We start from the raw sequence: 27,935 nt of genomic DNA, 5'->3' as shown, positions 1-27,935 counted from the left end.
TTATAAATTTAACTTTTTATAGTACTAAATAAAATAGAAAAATATTTATTTACAAAAATTTTTCTTGAAGATTTCTTTGTATTATAACTAACATATCGCACCCCGGCAACAAAAGTGACACAACTCAAAAAATGGCAATTTTGAGATTATGTCATTGAAAAATATGTATGAAGTGCCCCAACATTCACAACAAGCATCACATCTCTATCTTGCAAAATAACAAAGTTATTAGAAAAGCAAGAAAAGTGACATAACTCAAAGACCTCATACATATTTAACTGATAACACCTCACATTCGACAAGAGCAGAGCTACAGATCCATAATTACTATACTGTAGAATATAATAGAATTTACCACCATAAATACATACCTGAAATTTAAAAGTAGCTTATACTATAAGCTTTATGGTATTCTTTAAGTAGATTTTCTCAAATACTGCATTTTTGAGTTGTGTCACCTTTCTTGCCAGGGTGCAATATATTATCAAGTTACATCTCAAGATATTTATCATTTTTTTGCTGGACTTTCATTGTACTTGGTTGCCCTGTATATGCTTGATAAGTTCTGTACAATATATGCCAGTCATTTTATCATGAAACACTGACAAAAAATATTTTCCCATTTCTGTCAAATTTGTTATATACAGGCTCATCTGTAAGATAATTTTTACAGAACTTGAATTTTAACCTTTCTTTATTATTATTTTTAGTACTTCAAGCTCCATTATCACATGTATTTTAATTAGAATTGTTTCATACTAAACACAACCCTAATCTAAAATACATTTTAACAATGGAATTTCCTCACAATTTAAAAGAAATAAACAAAGAAATTAATATATGTACAGTACTTAAGTACAAACTATTTTCAGTTTAAGTAACAATCTGCTTTACTAGGAAAAAAATTACACAAAAATATAGTTATTTAACATTTTTCATATAAATTTCCATCTTCAAAATAAAATGTGTATTCTGAGGTTTTCCTTCAATGAACATTATAAAAGCTAATAGAAGTACAGTATTGAATAAAGTAATGTTTGTATGCTTGAAATTAACTATTGTTTCTTTATTAAAATTCTGTCAATGATGTTCAGTTGTAATGTATGTTATGACTTCCTATACAGTCTTATTTATTTTTTATCAGACTTTTTTATCAATTAAATTTATCCTATTTAATTTTAGTTGTTGCATTTCTATGTATGACTCATTTCTTTTCATTTTATGTATCATTAGATAATTTTTAATAATTATTCTAGAATTTTTTGTTTATTATTATTCTGATGTTCTTGTTTATAAACTTGTAGCAATAGATATAAAAGAATCTTAAAAGAACAAAATGTATCAGTAATTAATATTTATAGGAAACTGAAGCACTTTGATGCTTTTCTTATTTATTTTCACATTCTTATTTTTTCTGATAAATTTAAAAGAAAAAAATAATTCAAGTCATAAAAACTATGTAAATTTCTATAACTTTTCTCAGTATTTTGCAATTTAAATTTGAATAATGGTTAAAGAGTATATCTAGAATTTCATTATAGAAGCACATTAAAATATTTCTATAAAACATTACAAGTATAATCTGATGAATTCCAAATTAATTTCTTTTATTAGTAATTCTTTACAAGAATTTTACTTATAGACTATTTCACTCATTCTGTGAATTACTGTGGATATTTCAAGACCATTCACATAGTATCTACAGTTAAAAGTTTTTCAGTTAATGAAGCAAAATACAGAACCACTAACATACTTTTCTATGATGATCTATACACAATGTTTTGAGCAATATTAGTTACACAAAAAATTTCAACTTACTTTGTACCAAAAAATTTTTGGTTGAGGAGTTCCTTCAGCTTCACACTGAAGTATAACTGACTGGCCTGTTTTTACATACAATACATCTGGTGGTTTTACAGTAAACCGAGGTGGTGCTAATAATAATAATAATAATTTCCATCAATCAGTTGCACTAATTTAATACAAAAAAGTGTAAAATATTAAATATTTATACTTACCTTGTACTTTAAGATTAACCCAAGTACCATTTTTTGGAGAATCAGGAGGTCTGTTTAAAAAATATACTTTGCATTCATACCATCCTTGATCTGATTGTTGAACATTGCTGAGATTCAGAGAGGCTTGTCCTGAAAGTGAAACACGTCCGTCGTATCCTTTACCAGCATGAGGAGGATATCCATCATACCAAATGTAAATAGGAATTTTTATTCCCTGTTTTTGCCACTGAATAACATATGGTACAGGTATATCTTCAGGAAACTTAAAGGCACAGTGTAAAATAACATCTTCACCTAGTATTGCTGTAACATGTTCTGCATCTTCTAAAAAATAAGCTAAAAGATAATTAATTAAACAAAATATTTCAAACCTAATATATAAAATTAATTATTCATTTTAATTATAAAATTCAACAAATAAAGAATCTAAGTATCTAGAATTCATAAATTAATTCTGGATGGTTAAACTGATTTTTTCATATTAAAGTATTCATCAGATAAATTTTATTTTTATATAAATCAAAACATAAACATATTACTTTTCTTACAATAACATCTGTTTAATTCAGATTAATATCAGATTAATTGAGAAATTAATTCTGCCTCATAGCAAATTTAGATTATTTTTAAAAGTTTGTAAACAAAAATAACAAAATTCTGTTTTTTTTTTTTTATTTATTCTATTAAACTGTGTTGAAAATTTTTTTGAAGTTTATCTACATAATTTTTATAATTAATAGCTATCTTCTCATCATCATAATTATAAATTCTCAGCATAAGTAAAGTTATCTTTACAGATCTTTCATTACAAAATTTAATTGAATTATTTGAATTTTATATAAATTTTAATGCATGTCTGTATGATCAAATTTCTTGAATGCAAATCTCAAAATCAAAATCAAAAAACTTTAATTGTGTGGACTAAATTTTTTTGAGTATCTTCAATTCAAGATTGGAAAAAGTTGGACTCTGCTCTACTAAATTCAAGATCTTGAAAACAAATTTTCTGTTTCATCCAATGATGATAAAGTTCTCAAGTTACAACCAATAAACTATAGTCTAAACATGTGATGGGTAATGGTGACCTAGACAAAAAAAAGAATATGGAGAAAATTATTATAGAATATGAAAACGACCTTTTTTTGGTGGAATGTTTATGATTATTACAATAAACAAAAAATAATAGAACTGCTAAAATTATTTCCTTTGAGGCAAATAACATTAGAAAAAAATATAATAAAAAATATTCTTTGTATTCAGTACTCTGCTGAGTGTTCGAAAATAACAAAATCTCAAAAAAGTGATGTTGGCATTACCAATTTGTATAAATCAAACTGCAAAATGGTAATGTTTTCCACTTTTTTGAGGACCAAGTGACACCAGGAATAGTCAAAATAATCTTGAAGTAATTTTGATAAATTTATATAAAGTACAATGTAGATTTTTGACATTAAATTTCATTGATATACAGAAATATAAACACTGATTCAGGCACAAACATTGGTCCAAAATTGAATGTCTTGTGGAAGTAATCTAGAGGAAAGATTCATGCCTGAATCAGCTGCACCTAATCCATTTTCGTTCATTCTAAACTTGGAGAAATGTAATTTTTTAATTGCAACAATTCTAATAACTGTTGAGCATCAACAATTATTTTGTTATGTTGAGCTATATTAAGTTAGAAATAATGATAAATTGTTTCCAATTTGTATCTGTTATCATCTACAATATTTACTGAATGTAATATTGTACCATGTAGAAAAATCACTTGAATTCAAGAATTCATATTAAATCTTGAATATAATATTGAATCATTTGGACTAAATATTCCAGGTTTCATTGAAATTAAGATTAGTATTCAAAAAATCTGATCATGTAAACATGTCTTTAGCTGATTCTCATCACTTTCTGCTATAAAAATGAGACTAAAAATTGTAGTGTTATTTTTATCAATGTAAAGAATTACCGTATTTACTTGCATATAAGACGAGGTTTTTATTCATTTTTCACTGCTTCAAAAACCTAGATCATCCTATACACGTGAGTGAAAGGTTCTTTGCGTTTTTGCAATAATTTTTGTAAACCATGTGTTTGCATTTTTTACCAGATGCTTACCTTCTTGTATTTAAAAACATCTGGGTCATTTGAATCATTCTTGTATATTGTCAGGAGTAAAGATGAATTTCAAATTGAATTCCAATTTGAAATTCCAAAATCACATGGGAGCCCAATATAAGTTTTAATCCATTCCCATATGAAGAGAGATGATTATTCGGAAATTGGAATTTGGAGAAACTCATAAGTGTAATCGATGGAGAGTGGATTTGACTGTTAAGAATTGGCAAAAAAGGTTTTCCATTGTCCAGTTTTATGTGAACAAATTATGTCGATTTTACAAGATTCCTTAAAGTTTAAAATGCCAGTAATTTTTGTGGGACATGTGTGCATTTACATGCATTTGACATTTTATTTATGATTAAACGAAATAAAATAAAATTGTATTAATAAATCTCAGTCACACTTCCATCCTATATGCAAGATCGTCTTACAAGCGAGGTGCGTCTTATCTTTATAAATGACAATTCATTTATATGAATTATTACATTTAAGTGAATTGTAATAAGTTATATTTTAACTATATTTAGTTGTTATTTCTTAAAAAGTAAAAAAATTTTTAAAAACCTTTTATTTATGCAATCACACTTAAAAGTAAATATAAGGGGTAAGGGAATCAATATATAGTCAGTCATTTTAAACCATGTACATACTTGTGCTTTATAATAAATATTCATAAATTTATAGAAATGTATTAAATTTCTTGACCATATTTTCAAAAAATAATAATAAAGATTTAATTTTATATTTTAAATGATAGAGAAATTTAATTTTTAATTAATCATGTTTTCTAGATAAAACTTATGCTATTTCATCAAAATAAAAATATACAATAATGCAAACTTTTATACTAATCCATCTTTTATGACTTCAGTATATGCAAAATAAATTATTATTTAAAACACACTAATAAGCTTGTTTATTTATAGAATAATAAAATAGTGATAAATAACCAAAATATAAATCTATAAGAACATTTTTCTAAAGATGTAAATAAGAAAATGACAAAATAAACAAATAGTTAATCTTCATCTTTTTATGACTCATTACTATACATAAATATAAATTTTTGTGTACTTATGTGCAAATGCATCACATATCTATGTGATTTATGTTATTTGATTGTAACAAAAATTTAATTTTTAATACATTATACAAATTTTATAAATTTTGTAAATTTTACATCCTGTTTTTTTTAGTTTTTAATAATTTATATATGTACTAGCAGGTAGGCCCGGCATTGCTCGGACAAAAGTAACAATAGCGAAGATTAAGATTATTACATTATAGTCAACCTTACCCGTTTTCACAGAATACAAGAATTCAAAAACCTAGATCGTCCTATACAAGTGAGTGAAAGATTCTTTGCATTTTTGCAATAATTTTTGTAAAACCATGTGTTCGCATTTTTTACCAGATGCATTATTTCAAATGTATTCCATTATTTGTTTCTAGACTAATTAGAGAATTGTTAGCTGGGTCTAAAAAATGTTTGATTTCCCGCAAAAACGAAAAAAACCGCATCTGCGTCTTGCACGTTGCTTTCTCTTAACAATTCCATTGTTATCCCTTCTTAGTGTGCATTCTTGTGACGTACCCTAACTGTGTACCAAATTTCAACTCCTAACTGTTTGGGCTCTGTGCTGATTATCATCATCATCAACTCATCTCGATTAAATATATATATTTTATTGTATTTTTCCACATGTTTCTGTTTTTATGGGCATATTAATTGCTTTGTAGAAGGTAGTAATCTTGTGCCATATAATATTACTTAATGAGTGTAAATAAATTAGATAATAAGCAAAACAGCATCATTATTGATTTAATTAAATGAATGTAATCTCTGGAGTACATGAATTTGTTTATAATCAAACATCTTTCAGGGTTTGATTGATTTTTCTTTTTTTTTTTTATAGATGATATACTGTATAATATATCTTCAGGAGCCGACCTAGCAATTATGCTGCCCCAGGGTAAACTAGTTATTTGCCACCCCTTTTAAATACAGACATAGTGTAAAACATAAAACACTTGGTTCAACTTACACCTTTTGGGGAAGTCAAATAGTTTAGATTTTCTTCTGTTTTTGGCTTACAAACATGTTTGTTATTTGTTTTTGTGTCCTTTCTCAAAGAAAGATAGACTAATAATATTATTTTATAAAATAATAAATGTGAGAAGTTTGAACCCTCACTTAATTACTTAATTATTTTCTAAAAGTAAAATAATTGATTATCTAAAATTAAGAATGTTTTGTTGTTATTTTTATTTTTTTCAGCCAATTTTGCCACCCCTAGCAATCTGCCTCCCTGGGCAGCCACCCTAGCAATCTGCCTCCCTGGGCAGCCACCCACCTTGCCTATCCCTGTATCAGTCCCTGTACATCCCTTATATTACTAAACGTGGATCTAACAAGATAAAAAATGTTTGAATTATTTTGCATTTAGTTTCTTATAATTAACATTATTTTATTTTAGTCTTAGCTTCGTGAGGATTTTTGCAGAGTTATTAGATATAAAGTTTAAGAAGAAAACAGAATAATTATTATTTGTAAGTTTTATTTAAAATAATTTTAGGCAAACTTGATCTAAATATGAAAAATTCACATTAATTTTTTTCATTTTTAAATCTTTCATAATTAATCTTTTCATTTTTAATTCTTTCCACCCTGTAAGTATAAGAGAACCTTTTCTCTATACCCACTGTGGGTTCAACAATGCCCATAATGGATGAGGGATGGGAACAGACTATCCTAGAAAAAAAATCCTGGAATTTTTTGGCACTTGATTTGATCCAGAGTTCCACTGAAGCTTTAACTTCCTCAGTCATCCAGCTATATAATCAAATATTAATATTTCATAATAATGGAAATTACTTATCTATTATTTATTCAAATTATATTTAAATGTTGAAATAATTTCCTTTTTATCAATTTAATGTAAAATTAAAAGAGATTGTTATCTAAAAAGAGTATTAGGAGTGAACACTTTAAAATGAAGATTTTCAAATGATCTTTATCAAAATTTTTGTCAAATCAAGTGCATCAAATATACAATTTAAATACTATTTATCTAATGAAAGAAATTGGGATACTACTTTACAGTTATGTTATTGCATGTAACCTAAATTTATTGTACTTTTGTTATAAGATATCAGAATCATTACATCAAAATTCCTCTATTCTGGTATAAAATAAATTAAAGACTTTAGGTATATATGATTGCTTGCTTATTAATGAATCCAAGAATTAATTAAATTTTAATAGTAATAACAAAATATTGAAATAATTTCCTAAAATATGTAGAAATTTATATTTATTTTTAATAAAAATTATTTTCAAAGAACTGTACTATAATATCTTTAAAAAGCACTTGAGATATAAAAGCAAAGCATATATTTTAAAATCATATAAACTCAACTTGAAATATTACCAGTAATGAAACTGTCACAATAATAAAATTTCATTAACTATTTGGCTTGTTCAATTCAAAAATATTAAGAATACATTTGGAAATTAATATAATCTGTTATCAAACAAGCTCATTCAATGCTAAAAATGAAATGAATTAATAAATTTTGTACTGGTATAATAATTTCATAAATATTTGAAGTTCAATTTATATTAATAATTAGTGTACATAAAATATTTTTAAATCGCATTTCAAATGTCTTTGAAGGATAAAAGCAAAATAAGTAACTGAAGAAAAATTTCACAATGAAATATTTCATATAACAATATACATTTATTTCTTAAAAACCAAGATCTTTTATTATTCTTTTTATAAGAACAAAAATAAGGAAAATACTATTTCGATTTTATATATCTATTTACATTGCATAAATAAATTTTATAATGTTTACAATTTTATAATTTTTATGAGAATTAGTTATTCAAAGCATGAAATTTCAAAATATTTTATAAAATATTTTCTAATGTTTAAGAAAACTAAAAGTACAGCTAAATTAAGGCAACCAAAAACTTTTTATCAAATGAGAAACATTTTTGAAGTATTTTAGTTAGTTACTATTATTATTTCTTATCAAGGCTGGATTTACAAATAAGTTAAATAAGCTAATATTATTTGTCAGAGGCCTCAGGACACAGAGCCTCATTCTACCTTCAAAAAGAATTAATATCTATTATCCAATATTAGATGGAGAATGTAGAGAGAGCCTCTTGTATAGCATAGCTTAGGATAACAACATGTTTAAACCAGCTCTGAGTATAATAATAATAGTTATTATTATTTTCCCTGTAATGTTTTTAAATTTTATTATCTCTGGAAATACCACATGACTCTTGACTTTCAATTCCAAAATGTATGAGATGAAGCTGGATTGTAAAATAGTCCAAAAATATTTTTTGCCTATTAAAAACTTTTAGCCGTACTTTTCTTTTTCTTTACAAGTTTAAGAAACGGTATCAAGTTTTAAAGATATTCATATTTTCTAATGCTTGATTTATCTAAAATAAAAATATCAAAATAGCACAGTGTAGTTATTAATTTTCATTTAAAATGTAGTTCAAAAATTCTGATTATTATAAGTTAGAACAATTACATTCATAATAATACTGTTTTATTTAAGATATAATGATACAAAACTAGTTTCTTTCATCAGTCATTACACTACCATTTACAGTATAAAAGAAAATAAATTAACTCCATTTGTAAACTTTGATTGTTCAAATGCATCATTTACTCTCTTGATGAAGTATTTGCTCTGTTTATAAATGATTACTTGTCAAAGTTTTTATTTTCTATGAATATTTAAATTGATTTTACAATTAGATCAATTTTGTTGATTGACATTTCATTCTAAACTACAAAGTAATGATGATGTTCAATTTCTAGGAAAATGAAGATCTTAATACTTAAGAACAAGCAAATTTATATTGCAAATCAATTATTTAATAACTATTATTCATTCTCTATTAACTTTCTTTTAATTCAAAGAAGCAAGGATACATAAAGAATCTTAAAAATTAAAATAAATAAGTTAAATTTATTTGTAAAAATAATTATGAAAGAGAAAAAATTGTTCTTATTTATAAGATAAAAATTTTCAAATTATTAACAAAATATAATATTTGTTTGATAACCTAAATATCCCATAGTATTAAATATTAAGATAAAATAAAGATTTATATATTAAATCATAATAAAGACAATTTATTATAGTATAAATGAGCATAGTTTTTTACATATTAATTCAAAATTTACAAACTTTAAAATTTGAAATAATAACATTATATAAATTTTATATTTATAATAATATTCAAATAAATCTAATAATATGTTTTATATATGATACTTTTCAGGAAAAAAAACAAGTATAACAAAAAATTTGAAATAAATGAAGCCCTCAGGGACATATAGTGCTAACCCTCAGTTCATGGCATTCTGAGGTATTCAATTATGAATAATGCACCATAGCATCAGCACACATCCATATCAGCTGAAGAAAAAATACACTGGAATATTACTGATTGCAAAAAATAAAGTAGACGATATTATGTCCCTGATGATATAGGTTTCAGAAGCATATCAAGCTTTCTATTACCAGATCAAGACAGATGACACTGTTATTGATGTCAAAAACATTGATGAATAACACAGAAAAATAAAATTTTGTAAACAAAAATATTAAGTGGAAATAAAAAGTATTTTCTAGATGATATATTTTGGTTTTCAATAAGTAATGTTGTGAGAATTGTAAAAATTCTGGCAGACATACAGTGTCATTCCACATTGCTTGATCCACAAAAACTTTCTTGTGTGATTTTTTATCAGATAATCAATCTTTTCTGTTTTGAGCATGAGATGACAGCCACATCTACTGACAAAGTTTGGAGAGCAAAACCATTAACACACATCTATTTGTGTGATTTTAGAATTTTTTCAAACATTCAAACTCCATTATCTCCAAACATCCAAATGTGATTCTGAGAGTTAGCACTATACATCCACAAAGGCTTCAAATAATTTACGCACATTCTTAAATAATAAAGTAAGTTATTATTCTACAGCTAATAAATTCTTTACTGTTCTGAAAAGTCATATAAAATTTATCTTTTAGCATATGTATCTTAATTGAAAGAATTTTTAAAATATTCATAGTACACTTTTCAGATTACTTTTCAATCTTCCTAAATCCATAATAACAACTTTTCATACATTTAAAATTATGAACAGAAATACTAAAAATCACAATAAAATTTATATTTTATTCCCATTCTTACAATTTCAAAATAAAAAATGACTTTTTACTCTCTTATATTTTAAAAATTATTCAATATTCTTTAATTTTCTATAAAAACTCTTTATTTATATACTTAAAATACAGTAAGACCCCACTTAATGCTGATTCGATATAACACAGTCTGCTCGAAGCCTAAAAACAGCTCAAAATTTATGCCAATTCAAATTATCGCAGCATTTCATTGATTTGTATATAATACGATTATTCACAAACACAAACCAATCAGAAGAAGGTGGCAAAAAGGTGCACTTTCTTTAAATCTATGTTTGTTTGGTGCAATTTTGAAAAAAATATATCATCATAGATGCCATAGGCAATATTGGCTTCGCATGGCAAGAATTAACTGAAATGCACGAACGAAGTGTGGAAGAAGTTATGGCTGAAGGTATCCAAGAATTCTCAATGAGAAGAGTCTATCACTGTATAGTTAGGTTGACCAAAGTCAACCTAACCAATACAGCAGGACTAGGAGATGTAGACGAGCAGGATATTGAAGAGTTATTGCAGGTTTCTGGTGAGAGTCTTACCAATGACAAACTTTAAGAACTGGCAGAACAAGAAATTTATAAAGAACTGGAAAATAGAGATTCTGAAAATGAAGAACCCAAAAAATTTCTCTACAGATTTCCTTAGTAAAAGTTTGATAACGATAACTGAAATCATTGATCAAATTGTAGCAAATGATCCAGATTTTGAAAGGAGTGCAAAAGCAAAATGAGGCATTTTGGATGCGATCTTCTGCTACTGACATTTGCTTAAGGAAAGAAAAAAGCGACAAATGAAACTTTATGACTTTATTGCAAAAAAACAAAAATTTCAGAAAAGTCAGACCTTCATCACAAAAAATGAACTTTACATTTCTGTGTGCATATGTTTATGTGTTATTTAACATAATTATTTATATTATTATACAAATTAATATAAAAATAACTTAAATTAAAGTAAAATTTGTTTATTTTTGGTCACGTGTTCCCCTATCCCTATTTACTTTACGTTAAAATGACCTTGTTTAATGCTGTTTCATTTAGCGCTTTGTTGTCTAGGAACGCATCGCCCACATTAAGCAGGGTCTTACTCTAATTATATTTTTTATTTTGAATTTTAAACTTTATATTTTAATGATGCTATTAAAAACAGTTATGAGACTGAAGTATATATTTTGCTACAACTACTCCTTTGATTATACAAACTAAATCATTAGCTTACTATTACTTATTATTGTATTTACTGCCATATATCTAATCTTTAAACAGGGTTATGAGGAATCTGTATATCTGAAATACATCCCCATATTAATAAAAGTTATATTTGAATAATTGAGTCAACTTGATATGATAAGCCTTTTTCGTTTAGCCATGATCTGACAGGTTATTCATTTTAATGTGTATTTGGGCTAGAAGCATACTTAATTTAAATCATTAGCACTTTATATAAAATAACTTAATGATACATTAAAAAATTACATTAGAAGCAAACTAATATTTTATTAGTTTATATTAGTTTTATCAGTTAATATTAATATTTTATTAACATTGAAAAATTTAAATAAAATTAAATACTCTAATTAAAAAAATTCAAAATTTCTTCAAACTCAGACAAAAATCAGAACATTAGAATAATCAGTAATTCAAATTTAGAACACAAACTTTTAGTGTTGTCTGCACTAAAATAATCCTAAATAATTTTAATCATGTGGTAAGAAATTTAAATATAATATAGTAATAAAATAAAATTAAAATAAATGCTAAAAAGTTGGCATTTAATGTATAGTTAACAAAATTAAATTTTTTCCAAGGAGAGTTAGGTTGAAATGATGGTGTTAAGGATTACATCAGCAATGGCAAATGTTTTTCTGAAGTAGGATCAAAATTGAAATAGAAATTTAGTAACTCCAAATTGCAGATCACTATTTAATTAAACTAGTTAAAAAAATAACAAAAAATACTTACAAATTTTATTTCGTTAAATTTTTAAATCTATATTATATCAGAAAAATAACAGTAAACTCTTACATGAGTGATTATAATGGAAAAAAATATTTTATTTAATGGAAAATCTGCTGTTGCTTATTTGATGACAATTTTTCTATCTGGGATTCATAATTAGTGACTTTTAAGACTTTTTATGACAGTTTTAGGTCCTGCTTTCATGCTGCATATGCCAAGTTTTAAAATATATCAGATATTCTTTCATAATTTATAAAAACTTAATACTTTATAAACATTCAAAGTGGATATCCTGAAATTGTTATGCAGATCATGAGTTCACCATCACTGGATTATATTACATGTATCATTTAACTTATCAATGATATTATTGCTTGGAATTTTTTCTTGAATTTCCATATATTCTTTGTTATATAAATATTTAGAACTTTTTAAAATAATGAATAAAAGTTAAATTCTATTCCGATCAAAAATAAATCCTTCATAATTGTTTACTTCAATAATTCCATAATAATAATATTTCTTTAAAATGTTAATTTTGTATTCATTAACATAGTTCCTATTTGTTCTAGTCATAGTACCTATATAAATAATTTTATTAATACAACTCTAGATTTATTAACAGAATTTTATAAGCATGTGCCCAGTCTAACAATAATAATATATATCTTTTATTGATCAAAGTATACAACCGTTACAATTTAAAAAATATCTGCCAAAAATGGGATTCACTCTTGCAATGTGTTTATATGTTAAACATTGCTTAGAAATGCATTGTTAATTATGTTCTCTGAATTCTGGAATAGAGGTGTATTCAAACATATTAATTTTTGATTGTAATGTAATGATAAAAGTAATTTTACCACTATCCTAAAATTATAAAGATATATAATTTTTAGTATATTATTTGACAATCAAATATATTTTTTTGGCAGAAATTGTTTTTGTTTATATATCAAAAAAGAAAACTTAATACAATTTTATCCTCAAAATAATAACAGAATTATATTTTCATCCAGTCCCACAGATGAAAAGAAAACAACACAATATATTCAGTTATATGTATTGTACCTATTCAATATTTTGTACAGAAAATATTTGATGTATCCTAAATCCATATTCTGATAAAATACAGAAGGAATGCAGAAAAAAAAATTTATTATTTTACTTTTAAAAATTCCACTGTAGCCTTTGCAATATATAATTATAACTATGTATTATAAACACAAAAAGTATAAATAATACATAGTTATTTATATTTGTCTGATAAAGGTTAGATCACACTTTGATGGACAGACACCAGGACAAGCAAAGCAGATGGAGAAAAAATCCACCTACATTATAAGTTACGAATGTGTGTACACTAGATAGATGGGTAGACAGAAAGAGTGGGTTACATGGGAGGACATCCATCACACATTCTAGAGGAGAAAACATTTTTGTTTATCTGCTTCGAACCAACAATGCCACTAACCCAGGTACCCAGCTGCCAAAATCTCCCGGCACTCCACTCATTAACAAAAATTGGTTTTTTTGAGGGGAAACACTATCATATGTGCATATTTCTCTTACCATGAAAGCCTTGAATTTCTATAGTGGAAAACTACAAAGAATTATATAAATATACAATTTGAAGCATCCTCTTCTAATAATAGGTAACTCATTAGTATTAATTCTTCAGAGATGTTACTCATACAAGAAAAAAAAAACACCTCATCCAACACTTTCATTCTTTTGCACTAAATTCTATTTGATTTGCCAATGCAATCCAACCAAGTGCACTGGATTTAATTCCTGATACACTGATGAAATTCTGCTTACTCCATCTATTCTGCCTATCCAGTCTCTCCATTCAAGTATACGTTTACCTTAAAACTTCATTATTATTCAACTGTTAATGAATTAAATTTTTAAAAACTATTTCTTAAACTTTTTTACATATAAATATATATGGTTGATAACAGTTTAGCATTTAAAAATGTAGATATCTCTATCTTTGTTGTATTGTTATACTGTTATATCTAGTGGGAGTGATCTAAAGTATATGCAAGTCAAAAATACCTTAATCCAGTAAGTAACACAGATTTATTAATTGAACAGTGAACATTCAGTTATTGCAGTATTTTATTTTAATCTGCAATACATAAAATACAAATTCACTTAACAATCAAAGTAATTTAATTGTTATACTGTATTAATTACATAACATCTTTAATACTTTGAATATTTTTACTGCTTTCTTGTCATAAAAACATTTAAAAAAATTGTTTTAAAGCACTAGAAAGATCTGAGAACATTATGAGAATTATTCTTAAAAAACAAGAAATATTATTATGTTTTTTAGAAAATATATTAAAAGCAGTTTATCAACATCACTTTTTATTAATTCTGAAAGTTAAATAATTATAACAATAATTAACTTATTTTAACATTAACAAATTGTTTTGTTCAATCTAATTATGAAGAGAGTTTGTTAGCAATTATAAATCTAATTATGAATATTGATAGAATTAATTACAAATATTCTGTTAATTTATATGTAATTAATAAATTAAAGCAATAGAACTCAAAATAAAATTACAGAAGGCATAATTTATTTCTTAAATATTTTTAGAGATGTCATCATCTTAAGTACATTCTTACAACTATCAGAAATTTCAACATTCATAAAACATTTAACAGTTTGATATTGACTTAAGAAAAATTTCTTAAATTCTAAATTTTCTTTGATACTGATTTAATTCTCTTAAAATCAGTGGTGAAACTTAAATATTCTATGGATATTAAATGACAAAATTTTAAGATTTTTTTAAAGATAAAGAAATAATCTCAAAAAATATTTTAGTTTAGAAAAGAAACTGAAAATTTATATATTTTAATTTGAATTTTAAGCTTTAATTAATTAATTTCAGTAATGTAACTGGTTATTTCATGACTTCATATATTATGACAGATATCTTTAAACATTTCACTTCCTTAAAATATGAAAACAAATTTCTTTTCAAGAGAATTAAAAAAAATAAAAAATTAAAAACTATTATTTTTAATTATTTAATACTTTAAATAAAACAAGATAAAGTCCTAAATTCAGTATATTCAGTCATACAAATTGACCTGTAAAGAAATCTGATGACTGAAACAAACCAGATTAGAAAGAATATCATTGCAAAAAAATTCACCAATGCTGCATTACTTAAAAAAGTACTGAAAGGACCATTATTGTCAGCAATTTGCATAGTTCTAGAAAGATGACTTCATTGTTTACATTTTACAGAATAATTTTGTCTTTTAAAATATAATATAAAAAATAAACTAATAATTATGTGTGTGTTTTAAATATGAATTTCCTTTGTCAATTTATTATTGATTAATTATAACAGTAAAAGAAGTGCTTTTATAATATATACATAAAATAAAATTTTTATATTGTTCATAAACTTTAAAAATTAAAAATATTAATTTAAAATAATTCAAAAATTTATCTTTAATTTAAATTCTGAATTCACTTACAGCTGTTAATATTGTTTAAATGATTTTAGAATAATTGTACAGAATGCATCCTGATTGTATATATATACAATGTTTTAAAAATTGAATAAATTATTATCAATAAAATTTTGTATAAAAAGTATTTTTTGAAATTAAAATCTAATTTGCTAATAAATTTACAAATTGAAAGCACATCAGATGATTGTTTCTTATAAAATTTTTTTCTTTTAATTTTTCAATGTTAGACAATTTATAAATTTTCAAAATAAACTTCATCAAAAAAAGAAAAAAAAATGAAAGTAGTAAATATAAAGTTATATTAATTTTTCAATTAAATCTAATAAGAAGCCAAATAATTTTCTTTAAAATAAAAAATAATGCCAATAAAGTCAGTGAAACCAAAACAATTTTCCTAGTACTTTTGGTCTTAGATCCATCTTTAGGAAATTTCTTAGATTCTAGAATCTAGAATCTAAGATTCTAGAATCTAAGAAATTCCCTAAAGAGAAACCAAAACAATTTTGAAAGTACTAGGAAAGTTGTTTTAACTGTTTTGACTCCAAAAAAACTATATTTCTATAATTTATTCAAACATTTGGAGTGAATATTAGTCTATCATGGACCTTATGTTTCAAATTTTAAAATGATTTATAACTAATTAAAAAAATACAACTACAGTAGAGTGTTGTTTATCCAAATCAATTGGGACTGGGGTTGTTTAGATAACTGATTATGTATGAAAAAATATATTAACCTATCCCATGTTGAAATTTTTCTCTGTTGCATGTCGCTATGCACTGAATTTTCGTCGATGTTAAGCCTAACGTAAATTTTTTAAAATAATAATTGTGGCTATTGTATAGTTAAAAATTATTTCTTTATTTTGTACAAACAAAATAAATATATTGAAAAATATAAAAACAAAAAAATTATATTTTGGACATTAATCTAGTATCAAAAATGTTCGATTCAGCACAACACAGTCCGACTGGAACGCTTTTGATTGATCGGCTTTCGGATAAACAACGCTCTACTGTAGTTGAATTTTATAATTAATTTGTTTAATTATTCGTAAATTTAATGAAATAATTATAAATTTAAACTAATTTATGCATAATGTAAAATTTACATTTTTCCTATATTTACATCTTTCCTATATTTCCATTATTCCTATATTTTTCCTATATTTTTCCAATTTACATTTTTCCTTTATCCCTATGTTATGTATCTTCACATTTTTTTTAAAAACAGATATTTTGTTAATGTATATTTAAAATGTATCTTTAATTTATTCCTTTATAATTAATAATGGTACTGTTCTATAAATATATTTTTACTGAAAGATTTCCATTTTATTCTGAGAAATTATTTATGAAAAATTTAGACACTTCTTAGCTTCACAAGAAAAAAAATTAAAAATCATATGAATAAATAAAAACAAATAAAAATAGACTTTTCAACTAATATACAAATTATTTTTAATTGTAATTTCTTTAATATTTGATAAAAGAAAAACTACAAGTAAATATTGAAACAACTATCAAACTGAAAATACAATGTCAAGTTTAGATTCACTCAAGCGTTTTAATTCAACCTGTCTGCCAAAAAAAAAATTCTTTTTTCACTTTTATCTTGAAAACAAAAGAAATTTTCTTTTTATCATAAGAAAGAAACTGATTAGAATCATTCTTTTTCAAATTAGTTAATATATTGCATTAAGTAATTATGTTATCTACATTTTATTCATAAGAAAATATTTCTCATTTGTCAAGTTTAATATTAAATAACTGTTAATCTGTAATTTTTATATTCAACAACACCAAAAATAAATAGGTTTGTTAAATTTATTAAAGTTAAAAATTAAAAATTTAATATAAATTCAATGTTAAGGAATTTAAAATCACTTGCATTCCTGTAATTATATATAATTTCAAACCTAAAACTTTGTAAATGCAATATTAAATGAATTTACTCTAACAATAGTATAATTCTTTTGAAATAAACTAAATAAAACATACATTCATCAAAAAATACATGATATGGAATATACTTAAATAGTTAACACCAATTTTCTTGTGTGTCACAATATTAACTATTTTTTTACAGACATTTTTGATATTATAATTAGAAAATTTTAACTGTTGAATTACTTGTGTTATAAATATTAATACAATAAACTTATATAATTAAGAGCTACTAATTTACATATTAATTTATAATTTAATTATTCTAACAGCATGAAAAGTTTTATTAGAGAATACTCAATTGTCATTTATTTTTGTGTGGAACAGTGCTTCATAACAACACATGACTTTTATTTCTCATCTTTATTTCTATATATATATATGTATTGGGAGTTTAGCTCTCCTCCTCAATGTGGTACATTTCTTTCAACTTGAAACATCCATGTATGGTATTATTTCCACAAGTAAAAGTACAAACTGTGAAAGAACTTTTAGTTAGTTTTAATGGCCTTTATCAAGTTTAAAGAAACACAAAAAAGTATGACAATAGCCAGAAAGAACACCCAACCTCACCGAAATTTTAAAAGCATAGTAGTGAAGATCCCTCAATCACTAATATAGCAGTATGAGTGATTGACCTTTGAAATAATAACAAGTATATGGATATTTTGAACCAAAAGAAATGTCCAGTGCTGATAGGAAAGATAAAACTCTCAAAATGCATATATGGAAATAGAAATAAAAATGTGTGCATTATTATGGAGCATTGTTCCACAAAAAAAAAAAAAAAAATGATACAACACAGTTCAAAAATAAATAAATAAATAAAACTAGAATACTCAATTGTTATGGAAGTTTTATTCTTCTTACACTTATTAAACAAGTTTATAAACAGATAGCAATCAAAACAAGATAACATTTGTAAATTTAGCTATTACATATATCAATGAGTTTTTTATTATTGCTATAAATTTATATTTGTCTACACAGGATACTATAAATTTAATTATTATCTGAAATAGTTCCAAAGCCAGAACAATACAAGAGATTCAACCATCAATACGTAGAACTCTTCAATTTTCCAATTCAATATAAATTGATTTTAATTAAAACAGCAATTGTACAAGCTGAATTCTCTATATATTTTTTTCTTTTTAACTTCCTGACATAAAATAACCTTTAATCAAACATCCAGTTTGCAATCAGGTTTACAAGTGTACTTAAAGCACTTCCACTTATTCATGGAATCAATCATATGATATTGAATAAGCAGTATTATATTTAATTTTATAACTTCAATTCAATCCAATTAAAAATAAAATGCACATTAAAAAAATGTACATTAGAAATAATCTTGATTATATTGTAATAAAGAAACCCATTCACTGAAAATTTATATTCATCCCATATCATGTGACATTCAAATTCAATAAATAAACTATTTATCTAGAGAATAGTACTTGTTCACATGAAAACATCAAAGATAAATTTAACAAATATGTTTTGAATAATTACATTAAAAATTTGCCAGGACGAATTCACATTTAGAAAAAATATGTATTTCTTTCTAAATGTTTTGAATAAGTTTGACTTCAATCTCCCCTTTTTTTTACTTCATTTTTTTATAGATATATAAGGTGATAAAAAGGGGGACATTACTGTCAAGTGGCTGATTGTGTCTATTTTGAAAAAAGCAAATCTAAAAATAATGACTGTCTATAAGTCAATTGTTACATTTAGTGTGAAAACTAACTGACCTGACTTTTGATGATACAATTAGGAAAGTGTAAATTAACAGTTTAAATGTATAATATATATAATATGTTTTAATACATATTATACATGCATTAAAACATTTAATCATGTAAACATCTGTATAATGTTCTATAATGTGTTTCTATTATTTGTGGAAATACATTTGTATATTATTGTCTAAAATATAAATTTTTACTATATTTCATTATAATACATTTCATAGAAGTTGAATATATATTATCAAAATAAACCAAAAAATGCCTAAATAATCAGGTTAATATACGGCTATAACTAAATAATAAATAGAAATGAATTTGGTATAGAGATGGCACCTAATGCCTACCTCTATACCAAATTCATTTCTATTTATTATTTAATTATAGCCATATATTAGCCCGATAATATAGGCATTTGTTGGTTTATTAATATATCATTGGGCTTTGTGATAATATATTCATATAAATATATTATCACTGTTACATCAATAGATAGCAACACCATACAGTACACAATGAGCCCTGAGAGATACCTGATTAATTAATAACCAATAACCTAAATTTATATAATAAAGCATTTTACTTGTCTCCTTATTTTCAAGCCCTCTCATTGCAACTGTTTAAATGTTTGTTTCTTTTGTGAAAAAGTAGTGAAAATTATTATCCAAATATCAAAATAATATATTGTATATAGAGAAGTATTAGGTTTTATTAATGTGGAATGGGAGAGGATTAACTTCATTGCCAAGTAAATAAATATGTTACAAAAATGAAAAGACAAACGTTGCAAAAACAAAAAAAATAGCCCACTTCTTTTGGTATAAGTAACAAATTATCTGTTACATTGAAAAGTACTGCCACATAAGCTTCTAAAAATAGGAAATTTTGTTTATAATTGCCTATTTACAACATTATATATCATTCATAATTTAAAATATTGAAAAGTCACTATAAATTTTAAGATTTTTGTTTTAGCAATTATTTCTGCAATCAACATGTTACAAAATCATTATCCAGATATTTTCAACAGAATGTATATCATATCATAATAAATCATATATCATAATAAAATGTCTGTATTGGCATGTAAATAAATAATGATATATTTACTCAATTATTCAATTTTATCAATTAATTAACTAAGTTGAACTGATATTACCATTTAATTTTATTACACTATCTGTATTAAACTCTCAACAATTAAACAAAGTAATTTTCAATGAAAATTTACAGAAACGCATTTAAATTAAATTGATTGATGATAATTGTATCTAACTTCTAAATTTGTCATCTGATTATCAATTCTCTTTCATTCCTGTACTCCTACTATCACAAATAAAAGACCTCAATAGTATCAGATATTTTCTAATCATTTAAAAATATTTCAAACAATTTTTTAAATTCTGAAATAATATGATATATTTACAATTTATTGATGATACTGATACTACTAAAATTTCACAAATGATCATCAATGATAAATTGATAAATCTGTATATCTGTATTACTGAACTTTTCAGAAGGAAAAAATACTTGTTTATTTAATTCCAGAACACATTTAAAATTTATTAAAGAATTATTTACATTTTGTTTAAAATACAAGGGGCATTCAGAAAATAAAAAATATCTGGCTATAAAAAAGGAAAAAAACAGTAATGATAGGAAGAAAATTTTATTAAGTTATTAGTACAAGACCAGTTATTTTTCTACTTAGCCTTCATTAAAATTTAAGCACTTGTCATATTGTGACACTAGATTTTGGATTCCTTCGTCATAAACTTCCACCACCAGTTCTTTCAGCCACTTAATGACAGCTTCTTTCACCTTGTCATCCATTCCAAAACATCTGCCATTGAAAACGCTTTCAGTTTGGGAAAGACGTAAAAGTCATTGGAGGTCAGGTCAGGATTATATGGTGGGTGATCAAAAATGCCCTGCCAAATTTCTGAAACACAGCTTGAGCAGCTGCAGCAGTGTGTGGTCACACATTATCTTTCTGGCCTACGAGTGGCCAAGTGGTTCTGTTCTCTGAACACTGGTAGTTCAGTCATGCATTTGCACTTTGCCAGGATGGGGAGTTTTCCAGGTTTTCTCCACTTCTTTAATGCCTAAGGGTCTTTTTAAGGGTAACTAACCAGTTATCCTTAAAAAGACCTCCTGGAAGGCATCCCCTAGGCAAATCTCCCAAGTGTTGCATTGCCATAACTAACAAAACAAACAAACATACATTATCTTCCTTGATTAAATATCAAACACCATTTCGTCAAACTTGCTTTGTTCAAAATGCGATTACCATACACTTCTGTGATTTGCTTATGAATTTCTACAGAATTTTTTCATATTTAGAAAATGCAAACACTTGATGATCCTGATGGGATTTTTGTACACATTTTAACCTTTGACAGAACAGTAACAATAAGCCTGCCATTATTAAAACTCTAAGGTAACACATCAGAGAACAAATTGATGTTGAATCGATGGCACAGAGTGCTATGCACAAATGTTCTTTATTTTCTGGATGTCCATGGTACATTACAAATTTTACATTGTGTAAGAATGTAATTTTGAAAAAGTAAAAAGTTTTATTTAATGGATAATAAATGTTAACTTATTCTTAACTTAATTATGATAGATAATAGTAAATATAAACTGAGATGTGTAAAATGTAAATATGCAAAAGAAATGTTAAGTATTATCTGAATTCAACAATTTTTTGTTAAGAAAAATATATATTCTAACAAAATGATATTTTTTCCTTCATTTTAGTTTCTTTCTGCTCTGTGAGCATTAAGAGGACCTTTTTAATCATACCTATTGCAGATATGATCAGACCCACAATGGAGACAACTAGGTAATGAGGGATGGGGTCTGACATATTCTGAACAGACTGCCTACAAAAATTTCCTGGAACTGCTTGCCCAGATTTGACCTTGGATCTCCCAGAGTTGTAGACTAATCTGCCTTGTCTCAACCATCTGGTCAATATTTATTTATTTGTTTTGTTTACAATTATTGCTAATAATATGAATAATATCAAACATATGCTTTACATTGAACACTCAAAGTATAAAAAAATCTTGTAAATGTGTACTTTATAATTTTTAAATGTTTTGTAATCATGTTTTTTCCTTGCTGTTGCTGCTATAGTATTTTTTGCCCTTTTGTATTTTATCTGTTAAAGGTTTTATGTTGATATGGAGGAAGAAATATGTTGTCACATGACACTTCTTAACTGTAAACAAAACAAAAAATATAAAATGATAGAACTATTGAAATAATGCAAACTTATTTTATAAATATAATTATTCATGATATAAATGATATTTTGAATGAGTATTGGAAAAATGTTTATTTTCTAACAAGAAAGATTCATTTAATATTAATTTATACATTTTAAAAATATATTCTCAAATTTATTTAAGAAATTTAAATGTATAACTTAAAAATAGCTATAAATTTACTAAAATATATTTAAATTTTAAGTTGATGTTTATTGTTTAGTCAATTTGTTTCAAATACAAAAATAAATTTGAATGAACTTATGTACATTATTTTGTCTATTTGACTTATAATTTTTATAATAATGCACTATTTTATATCTCTACTTTTCATATGAAATTAATTTGGACTTACATGTCAAAACATAATTATTATTTCAATCAAAAAAATTGGGTTGATGATGATAAAGCTATATCAATAAGAATCAACAAATCTAGCAAGTAAAATAAACTTTCAAAAATGCCAAGTTTTATTATTGATATAAATAATAAAACTTCATAGAGCCTATAAATGAACAAATACATAAATCATTTTTTATACCAAAGAAATTATATACTTGGATTTGTTTTACACAGGGGTTTCATGTCAGCAGTACCTGCTGACATGCAACCCCTGTGTAAAACAAGTCCAAGTAATTCCAGACAATTGCCTAGACCAGGGGTCGGCAACCTTTCAGCGGTGTTGTGCTAAATGTAAGTTACAGTGTTATTTTGAGTGCTGACATGATTCTACCAAATTTATTATATAAGTTATCAAAGGTTGTAACTTGGTTTATCAAAATTATCAAAGGTTGCTGGTTATAAGAGACTTCAAAAATGTATAATTCTGAAGTTAAGTTGTTAATTGAATTATGTTCTTACATGTGAAGTGCTTGCATAAGACATATCAGGTCAGTCCATAAGTTTGTGCGTATTTTTATCTACAAAAAAAGCAGCAAAAAATTTTAATTAAATTTTATTTCAATCTATAATGTATTCACCATTATTTTGTACAATTTCTTGCCATCTTGATGGTAGCTTTTTAATCCCATCTTCGTAAAATGATTTTGGTTTTGAATCAAAATATTCAGAAATAGCCTTTCTTACATTGTTCTCATCCTCAAAAGTTTTCCTTTTTAAAAAATTCTGCAAACTGCAAAAAAGATGATAATCACTGGGAGCAATATCTGGCAAATATAGTGGATGAGATAAAATTTCCCAGTTGTAGCTTTCAAGTTTCTGTACAGTTATTTTTGCAGAGTGTGGTCTGGCATTGTTATGCTGCAAGAGAAACTGCTTTCTGTTCACTAACGACAGTCGATTTTTTTCAATTTTTCACTTAAACGCTCTAATTGCTCACAATACATTTGAGCTGTAATTGTTTGATTAGGTTCTAACAGCTCAAAGTGAATTACACCTGACATATCCCATCAAACAGACAAAAGAATTTTTTTTGGATGCAACCCACCTTTTGCAGTCGGTTTTGGCTGCTTGTCGCGATCCATCCATTGTCTTTTTCTCGTCACATTATTATAGAGGATCCATTTTTCATCTCCAGTAACCAGCCTACCAAGAAAAGGTTCTAAAGCAATGCGGGATAAAAGAGACGTGCAAATGTTTACACGTTGTTGTCGGTTAGCTATTGACAGTTCATGTGGTATCCATTTTCCTAGCTTTGAAACTTTTCCGATTTGTTGTAGGTGTCTATGAACAGTTCTATGGGATGAATTTAAACATTCCACAATTTCATCAACTGTTAAAGATGGTTCTGCTTCAACTAGTGCAGAGAGAGCATCATCATCAAAGTCAACGGGTCTTCCAGTACGAGCCTTATCCTCCACACTAAAATCATTGTTTCTAAATCTTTCAAACCACTTCTGTGCAGTCCTTGCACTAATTACAATTTGATTATGTACAGTATTTATTTTTTTGGCTGCATTTGTAGCATTCTCACCACTTAAAAATAAAAAGTATAAAACATGTCTTTTGTATTCGTTGGTTACTTCCATTTTAACAAAAATAAACAACTGAAATGTTCACAATTCTAAACAGTATTATATGAATGAGATCCAATTTAACACTTCAGTGTAAAAATTATCACATTAGACTGACAATTTTAACAGCAAAACAAGATTTTTCTCAAGGTCATAAAAATGGGCATGGACTTATGGACTGACCTGATACATAAAACATGACCATACAGTACATTTCTTCAATTCTATAACAAAATTTAATTTCAAAATCATGATAAGAATTATTTTATGGAAGGAGAAATTTTAAAATAACCAACCACTTTTATTAAACTTCATTAAGTAACAAATTAAAAAAACAATACAAATGCCTTAAAATAGGTATTGTTCAACAACTCTATTTTGATACTCTTCTGCATATGCACAACTCTTCCTTTAGTGTTGATTGTGTCGTTGTCTTTCAGGCACTATTAAGCATTAAAAATGTTTAAATTAAATGTTTATTACCAGAAAAGTTTATTTGAACTAATACAACAGTTGAGCAGTTTAACTGAAAATATCTATTATTGGTATATAATGCATTCCATCTCAATAGCTGTTGATTTATTAAATGCATATCCATTTCAGACAAATAAAAATGGGCAAAACACTGTCTTAGAATTTAGGAAATATACAGTATTACAGTCTTTATTTGTAAACATGGTGTCAAATTAATGGCAGGATAGCCAAAGAAATTAAGGCATTAGCCTGTGGCTCTGATGGATCAAGGATTAAATCCAGGTGAGCAACCTCAGGAATTATTTAGATAGTGGTCTGTCCCTGTTATGTTGGGCCCAATCTCTCATCATCCAGTTGCTTCCAATGTTGACCTGGTCAAATCCACAATGGATAAGGAAAAAAAGGCTTTTTAGTATCCATAGAACAGAAAGTCAAAAAGTAAAACAGGAAAACATATGGTATCAAATCTAATTAGGCTGCAATTTGAAAAAATCGCAGACCTATAAATTCCCACTATTGTCTACCTATTTGTCTGTCTGTCTTTCCTTAATCTTGAGAATGGAGTTACATAGATGAAAGCTGAGACCAGATATGGAAACATTAGGGGCAGGAGGCCCCGATTAACTATATAAAAACTTCCAATGCAAACCAGAAGTTATGCTATTTCAATTCAAAACTTTTCCCCTGAAAAGTGTTAGATAAATACCTAGCATAACTCTATTGTTAAAGGAAAAGATGATGTACAGGGATAAGCCACTACTAATTTGAGGTGGAGAGCATATATTTTAAATTAAATAAATTAAAAATATGATTAAAAATTGCAACCCATCATTGTGACAATGTCTCAACATAATTGCTCATTTTATAGAGAGATTTATATAAAAATATTAAACATTACTTAGCAAAACAAAACGATAATAGATCAGTTACTAATTTTTCATAATTTTCTGATAATTATATATACTTATTATAACACATTGATAACACTCCATTTAAATCATATAAATGTAATACTAATACATATATATATATATATATATAATTTCATTAATGAAGTAATCTGAAGTAATTAATGAAGTAATCTGATTATTAAGTTCTCATTTGTATATTTATGTTATAATATAACATAAATATACAAATGAGAACTTAATAATCAGATTACTTCATTAATGTAATTTTGAAATTTGATACTTATTAAACTTATAAAAAGATTAAGTACCATAAAATTTTCAACTTATATTATTTAAAATTGTTTATTTAATTATTAAGAAATTCAATATATAAACATTAATAAAAAAATCTGAAAAAAACAAAACTAAAGGTAATTGTTGAAAAAGTTATTTACAGAGAATATGTGATAATCTTTTGGTTCTCTTCCAAATAACTTTAGAGACATAAAAGAAAGGTTCCTGTTTAACTTTAATATTTTTAACTACAATAATCTTTAACCTTTCTGTAATTTAGCTTGAAATTTGCATTGAATAGTAGTGTTGAGTAAATACTGACTTTGATTTTTTCTTTGAATAATTTACATTTTCATTATTTAATGACAATCTATGTTGTTATTCAAGGCTTTTTTTGGTATAATATATATGTTACAGTCAATGGTGTAAAACATAAAGGAATATAGATATACGTTTATTAATATGAATGACCAAAGTAACATGACAATGAGACCTTGGACTAAACAGATTAAACATCCATGTCTCACCAGACATCATGTTCTTTTCAAGTGAGTATTGTTGACAGTTATTGGGCATTGATGTGAATGGTAGTAAATCATTTATTGTGAATGCTTTTTGTGCTTCATTTTTTTTTCCAGAAGTATCATACACCTATGATTAGACATTTATTTAGTTACATATAACACTGGCATACACAATATATTTATTTTTTGGGGACCTCCTAGGTCCCAATATTTAAAAAAATGAATATAAACCTAAATTGAACTTGAATTCTAGTGTAAAGTCAATAACACTTTTCTACCATCTGGATAAAATGGATAGGGCTATGTGATAAATAAATATATAAAGTTTACTGTTTATTTTGCTTTTGTTATTTTATTAATAAATTTTTTAAAACAAACTTTAGAAATAAAATGCAAATGCATCCTGATAACATCATATTTTATGTTAAAAACTGGTTTTTCAAGAGTTTTCCATGTTTTCATCATTTTAATCACACCTAAATAGGGGCTATTTTTCCATAAAAGTCCTCCTGGAAGGCATTTTTCCTTGGCAGATCACCACATATTGCATTGCCATATACAAATAAACTAAACCTTTTTCTTTCTTGCATATCTTCCCCTATAATTTGGTTTAAAATGATTTAATCTGTTTTGACAACTGCCAAGTTGAGTGGAACAACTATATATTACTTGGAAATGAAATGGCTGCAATGACAAGTCAGATCATTACTCAAACAGCATTGGGGTATTATTGTTTTAATGCACTGCAAATATTGCCCACTAGAGCAGTGACTGAAGTCCTTGCCCTGTCTCTTCATATCATTGCTCAACATAATGTGCAAATGTCATGAATGACTGCTATTCATGTGACTTCATATATTCCATCATTAACCATAACATACACATTATAAATCCATATTATATAATGAAATAATTCTTCATGAAAGTGAAGACTCACTCAAAATTAAATTTAAAA

The 27,935-nt window shown here is 25.7% G+C and overlaps 1 protein-coding gene across 3 annotated transcripts in view; it reads right to left on the bottom strand.

Moving 5' to 3' along the window:
* Positions 1 to 27,935, bottom strand: part of LOC136989523 (protein turtle-like) — a 64,206-nt gene that overhangs the window by 23,275 nt on the left and 12,996 nt on the right. The window contains exons 2-3 of one of the 3 annotated variants that reach the window (XM_067287724.1): positions 2,019 to 2,354; positions 1,819 to 1,934 (exon numbers count right to left, since the gene is read on the bottom strand). In XM_067287724.1, coding sequence (XP_067143825.1) covers positions 1,819 to 1,934; positions 2,019 to 2,354 — 452 coding nt within the window. The remainder of the gene's footprint in view (positions 1 to 1,818; positions 1,935 to 2,018; positions 2,355 to 27,935) is intronic. The other 2 variants (XM_067287731.1, XM_067287739.1) reach the window with 2 other exon arrangements.

Source organism: Centruroides vittatus, unplaced genomic scaffold, assembly GCF_030686945.1.
Source record: "Centruroides vittatus isolate TY-2023 unplaced genomic scaffold, ASM3068694v2 contig_13, whole genome shotgun sequence".
NCBI lineage: Eukaryota > Metazoa > Arthropoda > Arachnida > Scorpiones > Buthidae > Centruroides > Centruroides vittatus.
This window is presented reverse-complemented; position numbering and strand designations above follow the sequence as displayed.